The sequence below is a fragment of the Oculina patagonica genome, unplaced genomic scaffold (genome assembly GCF_052425735.1).
Source record: "Oculina patagonica isolate OP01 unplaced genomic scaffold, crgOcupat unplaced384, whole genome shotgun sequence".
In the NCBI taxonomy this organism is placed as follows: domain Eukaryota; kingdom Metazoa; phylum Cnidaria; class Anthozoa; order Scleractinia; family Oculinidae; genus Oculina; species Oculina patagonica.
In genome coordinates, this window is record NW_027558237.1 from 500 (window position 1) to 12309 (window position 11810).

General features: G+C 38.7%; 2 protein-coding genes across 2 annotated transcripts; one reads left to right on the forward strand and one right to left on the reverse strand.

The window, feature by feature from the left end:
* Nucleotides 1–2336: 2336 nt before the first annotated feature.
* Nucleotides 2337–4344, forward strand: LOC144640614 (uncharacterized). The gene is made up of 2 exons (XM_078499710.1): nucleotides 2337–2593; nucleotides 3117–4344. Exons 1-2 carry the CDS (start codon nucleotides 2337–2339, stop codon nucleotides 4342–4344), a joined length of 1485 nt encoding a protein of 494 aa, XP_078355836.1.
* A 715-nt stretch (nucleotides 4345–5059) lies between these two features.
* Nucleotides 5060–6677, reverse strand: LOC144640613 (uncharacterized). The gene has a single exon (XM_078499709.1). The coding sequence runs from the start codon at nucleotides 6641–6643 to the stop codon at nucleotides 5183–5185; it is 1461 nt and encodes a 486-aa protein (XP_078355835.1). The 5' UTR covers nucleotides 6644–6677; the 3' UTR covers nucleotides 5060–5182.
* Between the last annotated feature and the right edge of the window lie 5133 nt (nucleotides 6678–11810).

Below are 11810 nucleotides of genomic sequence, written 5' to 3' on the forward strand. Positions count from 1 at the left end.
TTCAACGCCCACAATATATATATTAGTAGTCAGGGAAAAGATGCGAAACGTTTCGCTTCCAACAGCCAATGGGCAAAAGTATGCGAAACATCTCGCTTCCAACAGCTAATGGGCAAAAGTATGCGAAACGTTTCGCTTCCAACAGCCAATTTTAAGGACATCCTCTTCCGTTTCTGCCAGAGAAATAGCTCTTCTGATGGCTTTAAAAAGAAACTGCTCATCCTCTGACTGGCACACCCGACTAGAAACACGTAGCACTGACCGCATCCAATGCACCTGACAACCTTTCAGTACGCTAAAAGCTTTATTCTGTCCAACAGTCTGGATCAGACCTGAAGTTGAAAAAAAATAAAAGCCAACCATTGATTAATTTTTTGCTAACACCTTTTATACGTGTAAAATTATAAAGTGTATCCAAATAAAAAAAACATACCTTGTACTTGAGCATCTGAGTAGTCCACAATTACCGCCTGAAGGCAATCTTTAGGATCAAATTGTGGGTAGTACTTTTCAACTGCTTTGAATATGCCACTGAAGGCCACCTGATATGCCTCTGCTGTCAATCGGTCTAAATTTGCCCTGCCACAGATCATGTATTCCATGGTTAGGTGATTGAATAATTCAGTAGATATGGAAAGTCGGCAACGGATGGAAAGGTAACGTCGACGACAATGAAATCTGCACTTGACAGAATCTTGGCCATAAGCCTGCTCAAAAAGAAAACTGCATTAAGGTTGTCTGTCAAGTAGTGTTCTACTTTGTAAGGGCACAAGTAGGCATCCACTTCGTCGTTAAAGTTAGTCTTGTCTTGCAATTCGCTATCAGTAGACGTACGGTTCTTGTGAGCATCTTTATTGACACGACCTTGAACGATTGCTTCATAGTTCTGTATGATGCTGTAAGCTTTCGCCAAGTTGGGATCCACTCTTGCTTTCTTCACTTCACGATTTATAACGTCTATATTTGCTGCTACAGGAGATTCCTCAGCAGGCATGCAGGACATTCCATAACCAAAATGCACGTCTTTGGCAGTCTTTGTGAAGTCGCTTTGTACACATTCCACAATTTGTTCTTCTAACATGGTTGGTATCTTGCTTGGGGTTGGTTTTCCATGAGAGTGAGTTGCTTCACCTGGGGTACAGCTAACGACTCCAAGCCAACGTCTTGTATCATTTTTACAATCTTCTGGGTGAATGTAGACAAACATGACGTTACAGGTTTCAGATTTCTCCAGTGGTGCATTGACAGGTGAAACTTTCTCAACGAATTCCATTCCTTTTGAGCTAACTGTCAAGGTGCGACTTGTTTGCTCGTACCTCTGGAAACGAATGGCAGTTAGTAGCATCAGCAAAATACTTTGAAATATCAACTGCTGAAGCACTTTCCATCTCACAGGAAAAGCAGCATCTCTCTTGTGCTTCAAGGTTATGGGCGTGGAAGCGAGATGTTTCGCATACTTTTGCCCATTGGCTGTTGGAAGCGAAACGTTTCGCATCTTTCCCCTGACTAATAGTGTATTGTGGGCGTGGAAGCGAGACGTTTTGCTTCCAGTCCCCATTACTCATGTGAATTAAGGAATGGTTCTTGTTCTCATGCGACATTTTGGTCATTTCTTTGTGATTTCCACCTTTTCTCAAAAACTTTGGTTCTTTTTGTTTGTTTATATTGAAGAGGAAACTTCCCAATGATTGGCTCAGCCCCAAGTGGTCACGTGACTGACCACGCCCTTAAATGTAAAAAATGAGCATTTAAGTTACGGGATTTAAATGTACAAGAAAACTCTCGTTTTTTCTCTCAAAACCTTTGCCTCACGTAGCCAAACGTCCTGCTAAACGGGGATTTTGAAATTTTTTTAATTTTTTCTTCATGCTTTCCTATTTTTGCCTAGTCCCAGTCCCTCTCCAAGGGGAAGACGTTGTAATTGAAACAAAATAAATAAATTTGTAAATCCCCGATTAGTTCTTCATACTTGGTAGTTACAGCCATTCGCAGAAATCAAAATTAGTCCATCTTTATACCTGCAAGTTCTCGTAAATTTGGTTTGAAATTTATATCAAAAATTTGGGTTTGGTATGTCACGTGACCAAGCAGGAATCACCTTTAAACCAAAAACTGAAAAAAAATTCATACAAACACTTTACCTTATGCAAGTTTCTAAGCGAAAGCTTGAATAACTTTTAGATTAGACCACCCCCCTCCAAAATTTAGCCTGACCCATTCCTTAATTCACTCGAGTAGCATTGGAAGCGGAACGTTTCGCTTCCGCGCGCACAATATAGGGACGTGCGACTCGCTTCCAAAATCACATTATGTTCGAAGGAATTTTTTCGCATATTATGCTAAATACTGCTTTCCCTGATAAAGAGACACTGAAAGCTTTCAAGAGTTTACATGGCTATCGACTGTTTGCTGATGGTCATGTTGAAGATCTGTTATTTCATCCATTAAAGGGAAAGAAGTATTGTCTTTTCAAATTTAGTGTCAAGCCAACTGAGAAGTCAAAGACACAAGATGGCAAAAAAGTCTACAACGGCTGGATCGTAATGAAAGAAGATGGGGAGGTATTTTCTGGATACTGCAATTGTCAGGGCGGGTGAGTAAGTTTTATGTGTACATAACATTTATCACATTTATCAACGTGACCAGCAAAATTCGCTTAATGCACCTATCAATGGTTTGCCCCAGGATGGGGGGGGGGGGGGGGCAACCCCAGGGGATTTTGATTTTTTTTTTTGAGTTGAATTCCCAGCCCCTGGGCACCTAGTGAATGTCAAATTTCACATATCTGCTCTTAAATTTCTAACCCAGCAGACCATTTTAGATGTCAAAATTCCTACCCTGGGACAACTTACGATGTCAAATTCCCGTGGGTTGCCTCCCCCCCCATCCTGGGGCAAACCATTGATAGGTGTATATTTTTGTTTCCTTTTTCAGTAATCATTATTGATCTATCTTGATGTATTGACCTCGCTGTCCCTTGGTCAATACATCAAGGCCTCAGTCTAAGATTTCCCTGTAATGACCGAACGGGCGACGTTAATTAGTAGTATATTAAATACGCAAAATGTAAAATGCTCAATGAAGCAATTTAACATTTAGCGATAATTACTTTGCAGTTTGGATGGCGGATGCAGACATCTTGCTGCAGCACTTTTTGATATTGAGACAACAGTGCGGCAAAACTCAGCTGAAACATGCACGACAGGGAAATGCCTTTGGAATAAGAGGTCAAGTAAAAATGCATCAACAGTAAGGCTGAAAGACTTACAGTTGTCAAAAGAAGAATATGGAAAGGATCCCAAACAGTACCCTTCACCACACTTTACTAAATTTGATCCCCGTCCCACCTACATGGTTAATGAGAAAACAACCCTATTTGATGCACTCAGGTCATCAGTACCATCTGCAGGAATTATCTCATGGGCTCCAAAAGTTGAGGGAGTACAGTATTCCTCAGAACAAGTTGCACAACACATTTCAAATGACATCAATGTACAGCACTGGGAACAAGTAGATGATAATGTAACTCTCCACACAGTAATAGAACTTGGAGAAATGTTTGTAAATGAAAAGGAAATGGACTTAAAGAAACCAGAAGATCTTACCGAGGAATCCTGCAAAGAATTTATTCACTTTATTCAATTTGGGAAAGAGCAGAGAGATATGTTGCATGACAAGACCATTGGACAAGTTACCAATTCACTGTGGATGCAGCACAGAGCTGGCAGAATAACTGCATCAAATGTTTATAAAATTTGCCATTTGAGGGATTCTACTGACCCTAAAGCCACCATAAAGCTCCTTATGAATTACCATCCCACAGTGCAAGAAAATATGCCTGCACCACTTGAATGGGGTCATTTGAAGGAGGTTTCAGCAAAGGAATTGTACCTAAAGAAAATGTCATCAAAGCATGGAGACTTTACAATGATGGAATGTGGATTGGCTGTCAGTGAGGAACAACCCTTTTTGGGTGCTAGTCCTGATGGGTTTTGTTATTGTTCATGTTGTGGTAAGCGATTAGTTGAAGTTAAATCAATCTATTCAAAGAAGAATTTGAAACCATCCATTGCAGCTGGCGACAAAATCATTTATGACTCGGAGAGATCAAAGTGGATCTTGAAAAAAGAAACTACCTGGTATTATCAGGTCCAATGCCAGATGGCAGTGACTAAAATTCATGTAACAGACTTAGTTATTTATACTAATAAAGGTATCTTGATAATTTCAGTCCCTTTTGATGCCAGGTTTTGGCTTGATGTAAAATCCAAGCTGGAGAAGTTTTACTTGAGGAACATGATTCCTGAAATTTTATTTGGTGCAATAAGTAAAGAAATGCCTTGAATAAGTGAAAATTTAAAAATACATTCTTTAATAGTTACAATATTTATAATTAGTCATTAATAAGTTTTAATTACCGACTACAATTGATGTCAGATTATTGCGTCATTGTTGTTAATTTGAAGTATAATATAATGGATATATTCAAAAATCAACAATCCTCTAAAAGACTAGGATTCATTTCTGTTTTTAATGCCATCCTAACTGCCTACATGCTTACTGTGAACAAACCAGTCGAGCACTAAATCAGTATTTTGATGAAATTAGCCTCCTCATAGATATGCAACTGTTCAAATCTTGTCACTGAGTAAACAAGGTGTAAAAATCTTAGATCATTGATAATTAAAAGTGCATTTAATAATTTAAAGCCCAAAAGTGCATTATTTAAATAATTAAAGGCCCAAAGGTTTTACCTTAATTATTAATTCATATTGCCACTCTTAAAACAATCTGGTATACCGTAGAATTCCGGTTATAAGCCCTCGGGGCTTATACAACTTCGTAAGGGGTTTTGGGTGGGCTAATTATAAGCAGAGGGGCTTATATCTGGAGGGCTTACGGAATGAAAAAAAAAATGTTTTTAAACGAGCCACCGGAGTGTTGATGGAAATATGTTTTTAAGTTAAAAAAGGCACAATTTCTTAAGCCCTATTCAGTACTGTCATCTGGTAGAGGGGGCTTATATCCGGTGGGGGGGGGGGGGGGGGGCTTCTAATGGGATGTATTTTTTTTGTTTCCAGGATGATGGGCTTATATAACTGGAGGGGGCTTATAAGCAGGGGTGCTTATAACCAGAATTCTTGAGCGTTTGCATATTCACCAAGAGAATGAAACACAGTTCCTAGGTTTCCGTAATCTGCTGTTTGCCTTTTCTGTCACCAATTTCCATTCTGATCGCAAGTGCTTTCTCGTGGTATTCTTGGGCTTTGGCATATTCACCAAGAGAATAAAACACAGTTCCCAGGTTTCCGTAATCTGCTGCTTGTCCTTTTCTGTCACCAATTTCCATTCTGATCGCAAGTGCTTTCCCATGGTATTCTTGGGCTTTGGCATATTTACCAAGAGAATGAAACACAGTTCCCAGGTTTCCGTAATCTGCTGCTTGTCCTTTTCTGTCACCAATTTCCATTCTGATCGCAAGTGCTTTCTCATGGTATTCTTGGGCTTTGGCATATTTACCAAGAGAATAAAACACACTACCTAGGTTTCCATAATCGGCTGCTTGTCCTTCTCTGTCACCAATTTCCATTCTGATCGCAAGTGCTTTCTCGATGTATTCTTGAGCTTTTGCATATTCACCAAGAGAATGAAACACAGTTCCTAGCTTTCCGTAATCTGCTGCTTGTCCTTTTCTGTCACCAATTTCCATTCTGATCGCAAGTGCTTTCTCATGGTATTCTTGGGCTTTGGCATATTTACCAAGAGAATAAAACACACTACCTAGGTTTCCATAATCGGCTGCTTGTCCTTCTCTGTCACCAATTTCCATTCTGATCGCAAGTGCTTTCTCGATGTATTCTTGAGCTTTTGCATATTCACCAAGAGAATAAAACACAGTACCTAGGTTTCCGTAATCTGCTGCTTGCCCCTTTCTGTCACCAATTTTCCCTCTGATCGCAAGTGCTTTCTCGTGGTATTCTTGGGCGTTTGCATATTCACCAAGAGAATGAAACACAGTTCCAAGGTTTCCGTAATCTGCTGCTTGTCCTTTTCTGTCCCCAATTTCCATTCTGATCGCAAGTGCTTTCTCGATGTATTCTTGGGCTTTGGCATATTCACCAAGAGAATAAAACACTTTTCCTAGGTTTCCGTAATCTGCTGCTTGTCCTTTTCTGTCACCAATTTCCATTCTGATCGCAAGTGCTTTCTCCATATACTCTTTAGCCTTGTCGTATTCCCCAAGATAATAAGACATAGTTCCACGTTGTCCATAAGCTGTTGCTTCTCCTTTTCTGTCACAAGTTTCTTTCATTATATTGATTGATCTCTCATACAGTTCTTTCGCCTCTACATACTTACACTGTTGCTTATATATATTTGCTAGTGCAAGGGTAAAGTTACCTTCTTTGGCTCGTTCACCCGAATCGCGAAAGAATACAAGAAGTTTCCTGCCGTATTTTGTTGCGTTTATATAATCACCGATAAGACAGTATACATTGAACATTGTTATACAGACTCCCACGTTAAATCGTTTGAAATGCTGTTTTTCCACTTCTTCAACGTCAGTCAAGAGAATTAAACATTCCTTGCACAACTCAATGGCTTTTAGACAGCGACCAGTGTTCAGAAGAAACCTTGCCATAACCAGGCCTATGACTATGACGAATGACTTGATAACGTTTTCTAAGTTGACCATGACGTCCTGCTGAGTTAGCCCTGTGACAAATAGGAAAGAAAATTGAACAAACTGAAAGAAACAGAATGGAGGCGTAATGTAGAAGTAATGCTTTTTATATCATTAAAGAAATCGACGTTAAGAAGTGGAAAGTCACTTCCAAATATTTCGAAACCCTTCCTTTTCCCTATCGCCCCTACAGAAGGAAGTAGGGACCTGCTTTTACTCCTGCTTTCCCTCCCCGTCCACAAGTAAGCAATTACGATTATTATAATTATTGTTATTATTATTATTATTATTATTATTATTATTATAATTATTATAATTATTATTATTATTATTATTATTACAAGTGAAACCGGTAAAAGTAAACTATAATTATGTTTTAAATAATTACGCTTACTTTAAGGCCGCACTGGATTCACTCAAGTCACAACGCTATGTAAGCTTGTTTTACAGTGACCCAGTAGTCAGAGTGAAATTACTCTAACCTGTCACTGCGTTAACCATAAGTTAGGAAGAAATTCAGTAACCCTTTAAGGCCCAATACTGATCAACATCTAAAGAGAGGAAACCATGCGACCGGCTACATGTAATAACAGAAAGGTGCATTGACACCAAGGTTGCAATAATTGGTTTTAAATCATCAGGTGCAAAGCACAACTGAGCAAGAATGTTTCTAACCCTCTATGGTCCTCTATTCTCGTGCTGAGTGCTTGTACAAATGAGACTGATGCAAAAGCCGCGGAGATTTCACAGGAAATAAACATAAGCTTACAGACGAATAAGAGAGAGAGAGGGAGAGAAAAAAAAACTATCATGATACATGTACGATACCTTTTTTAAAAGCCCGGAATAAAATATATTTTACTTAGCGTAGAAATTGTGTAAAAGGGAAACAATAATAATAAAAAAAGTATAGGGACGAGTAAAACAATTTATTATAAATGCAGGAGGGTGTGTTGAAAGATCACATCAGGCTATTCTTGGTTTTCACATGACGTCATCAAAATTCTAAAATCCAGAATCGCAAGACCAGTTTTTATCCTTTACTGGTTATAAGACGTCCTTAATATATATCATTTTGAAGGTTTTTAGCTTGATAGCAATCGCCGTCTTTAAGATAGCGCATTTTGAATTTCGGAGTTTCACGCCACACAAGATCCAACATGGCTGCCAGAAGGCTGTCACGTTCTCTTTAAAAAAATGCCTTATCTTGCGATTTTTAACAATCTGAACAGTTGAGGTTTTGCTAGAAGTGTTTGTGTGAGTGTTTACTTGTTCACGAGGGTGATCTGACCGCTTTTTGTATGCAAATTAATGCCAGATGTTTTCATTGATTTCCGGCGGCCGTGTTGGAGTCCAACCAGAGACTTGGACAAAAAGTTTATTAAGTAGTTTTCTAAAACCTGTAATATTCTTGATTTTTTTTTTACTTAATAGTTACGGATTTATTCTTTCGTGACAGTGGCGTGACAGTGAAAACCACCTATAAAACCCAGAGGGAAAAATAAATGAATGAAAGATACCTTCTGTGAGGGTCAGCGTTACCGTGAAGGCCCCGAGAGACGTGAATAAAAAAAGAACCGATAAAAAGTAGGTTGTTACACCTCTTGTTATATTTGTTTAACGCAAACCGGCCCGTAGAGCGTAAAAAAAAAAAAACATTTCTTAAGATGATCACGCCATGATTGCGTGATCTGCATGACGTAGTGTTTACCGCTGCCGTATTATTGGTCAGCGGCTTTACCTGGTACGGAAGCGGGAAATATGGGATGGCTAGTTCGGGGTCTGCATTTTGATGTAAAACATGGTTTGAGTTTCGTTCTTGATTTCAAGTGGGCTTATAGCTTAACAAAAAGTTGCTCAAACTGATTTATCATCAGTGGTAAATTTCAAAGGACTCTCTTTAAATGGTGGGAAAGGAAATGCACGTCAGATTCGTTTTGTTGTTTGTGGTAGCCGTCACGTTCTGCTGAGTTATCGGTATTCACGAGGAGAGATGAGAATAAAGTTGTTCGTTTGGATCTTCGTGTGGGTAAGTGGCCGTTTAAAATCTAAGTGTATGCCCGTGCATATTTGTTATATTGCTTTCGGTGGAATACTGTCAGTTTATTTTGTATGTAAATGAGATGCAAAAAAGTGGCTGAATATTCTACAAATCAGTCTAGCGGAGCTGTGTATAAAGGTAGAATTTAGGAAATAAATTTTCAGTTTAATGTGAGTTTGTCTGGGTTGAACAGTCAGTCGTAGTGTTGTCTTAGTCTTTACAGTAAATGCCAGTAAAGATGTGGTGTGGATGGTTTCATGATGAGAAATGAGGAGTACATGTATTTGTGGTGTAGTTGTTGGAATGTACAGTTGCTGAAAATATCCATACACACCCCATGGAAGGTCATTGGATATTCCAAGGGGGTGGGGGTTGTCTCAAAAGCCAAAATTTGTGTACCCCAAAAACCTTCTGTGGGAGGGGTAAGAAAATTTTTTGAAACAACACCATCTCATATTGTATCTTACATGGATTTTACCTACCTTCCTACTTACTTAATAGGTTGTTTTAGAAAAAAAACACGAGGGTCTTTAGGGTTGGAAATAAAGAAAAACAGATTGATAGGTGATTTTTGTGAAGGTGCAAATGATAAATATATGACCACTTAAATATATATATTTTTTAAAAAAATCAAATTTTATTTAATTTCTGGGTAATAAATTTGATCGGTAATTACCGTTCACCAGCCGTTATTTCCAACCCTGGGTTTATATTTTCATAAAGAATTAATAGAAGAGTTGTCATTTTTTTAGGTTTTGCAAGAGGTCTGATCTGTGCTTTTGTAAATGGGATAACTTTTAAGAAATAAAATAGTTTTTGGGATCCTGGTGGTTTTCATTTCACACTGACAAAGACAACTCCAGATAATTAGCCTCTTTCAGCATTTGTTTTGTCTTCATTTTATCAATTGTGGCAAAGTGCTTTTTAAGCAAAGTTAAGGGAAATTCAGGATCGTAGCACCAAAAATATAGTTTAACGGTAAAAAACCCGGTTTTTAAAGAAACTTAGCACTGAAAGGGTTAAATAGTCTTCTTGTTACATTAATTTTTGGCAGTTTGGAGACTGAATCTGTACCTCTCTCCTTTTTAAGATCCCACAAAGTTCTTCATTAGGTAGAGGAATTTGATCAAAGCATGTAATAACTTTTTCCCCAGGGGAAGGGAATTTGAACAACCAATAATTAAAAAATACAAATGTCTGGGAAGTGACTAGGAGACGTTGACATTTTGATTTCATCGTTACATATACTTGTTCTAGGTTCACCGTTTCCCTGCATGACGATCGTTGAACAGAAAAATTCTAGAACTCTTTTACTGAACAGTAATTTTTACGGAAACTCCGTTCGGATTGCACGGGTTTCCCAGTTCTAGCGTTCTAGTCTCTTTTGCATCAGGTCTCCCACCAGCGAAAAGAAATAACAGGAAACTGAACTAAAAATGGGCATTGCAGTACACACATCAAGCTGCAGCGAAGGAAAATTTTTTTTGCTTAGACAAATTGAAAATATTGTCATGTAAATAACAAACGCAATCTACTTACCATGACAAAAACGAACATTCGTGGAGGAAAAGCAAATATATGAACACGCGTGTGGTCTCGCGTGATGACACGTGAACGGGCCGTACCGCTGACTGAAACGGCAGGCTCAAAGCTATAAATCCAAGATGGCGGGGGATAGCGGCTGTTTATTTCCAGTTAAATTTTTATCATGTAAACTGGCTGAGAAAACTGTCCCTCCGTGAACTTTGAACAGCTCTTTGAATGACTTTATTGACAACCACACTTCCGCCGAAGACTCTTCATAGAGTCCTTTCAGTTATCTGGATAACATTTATTTTCTTATTGAATAAGTTTCTTTGAATAAACTGAGTGGCAATATTCAGCCTCGTTCTCATGTGAGACCTTGTTTGACCTGTACCAACTGACAAAAAAATGGCTATAACTCAAAATGTATACCACAATTTGAAACCACAAACTACCTAGCGTGAAAGAGGAGGTTCTAATCTTTCGAAATCCGTTGTCAAACCTTTTCAGTACTCTTGAAGTGCAAAACATCATTTCTGTGCTCCTAGCTCCCGGACTATATAAACATTCTGGTACTTTTCCTTACCATAAACATTTACAAACATACCGTCATAAATAGTTGAAATGTAAACATTCTTCTTTAACGGTAACATTACACTAGCACTGACATTATAATAGCATTTTTGATGTGGATAAAAGCAATTTATAGAACTTTCAGATCAGGAAATTTTTTGGCGAATCTTTCCGTTTATAAATCACAACTTGCCAGAATTTTCTTACCCTCAAAATCCCGGAAAAGTGTGCCCCATTCTAGTCACCCTATAAAAAATGCTTCGGAAAAGGCGACCCCATTATAGTCAGTCTAGTCGTGAAAATGCGACCCCATCCAGCGGCACATCCCCATTAGCCCATTTATAGGAAGTGCCCCCCCCCCCCCGCCGGGGGAATAAAATGTGTTGTTTCATATGGCCCCGTCTCTTGTGATGGTGGGTCGGTCGGTCGGGCAGAAAAAAGAATGAACACTTTAAGTGGCCTGGTTTCATTTAAGAAGTCAGGAGATGCAGTACCGAAAGATTTTGTTTCAGTCGATCTCGCTAAGAATGTTGGAACAATCGTTAATGCCCTTGGCACGAAACAACCTTTGAACCGATGTTAATTAAAGACAAGGACATCACATCGTACCAAATGTTGTTAAAAAAAAAAAACAAGATCGTGGGCTTGTAAATTAAAGTACTTGCCTCTAGTGAATCTGGAATTTTTTGTTCTTACATTTCGAAAAGAAATGAGCCGGTCGGGCAATGGGAAACGAAACATTTTATTGAGATGGCCCTATCTATAAACAAAAGGACCGGGATGACATAGCTAGAAAAGTCTCGATAATTCTTGGGCGTAAATCGTTAGTTCAAGGTCAGATTTCCTTTTTATTTCGACTTTTTGCTTGTTTACAAGCAAGAAAAGAAGTATAGTGGAGAAGTTGCTCAATCTCGTAAACTCTCAAGGGACTGCTTTAATTTCTCAAGGGAATACTTTCCGCTCTGGGTGATCAAAGCACGTGACTTG

Excerpts from the sequence above, each read along its gene's own strand:
- LOC144640614 (XM_078499710.1), top strand. The coding sequence starts at position 2,337 with ATGCTAAATACTGCTTTCCCTGATAAAGAGACACTGAAAGCTTTCAAG. Across the intron at positions 2,594-3,116 it reads TACTGCAATTGTCAGGGCGG|TTTGGATGGCGGATGCAGAC; the intron begins GTGAGTAAGTTT and ends ATTACTTTGCAG.
- LOC144640613 (XM_078499709.1), bottom strand. The coding sequence starts at position 6,643 with ATGGCAAGGTTTCTTCTGAACACTGGTCGCTGTCTAAAAGCCATTGAG.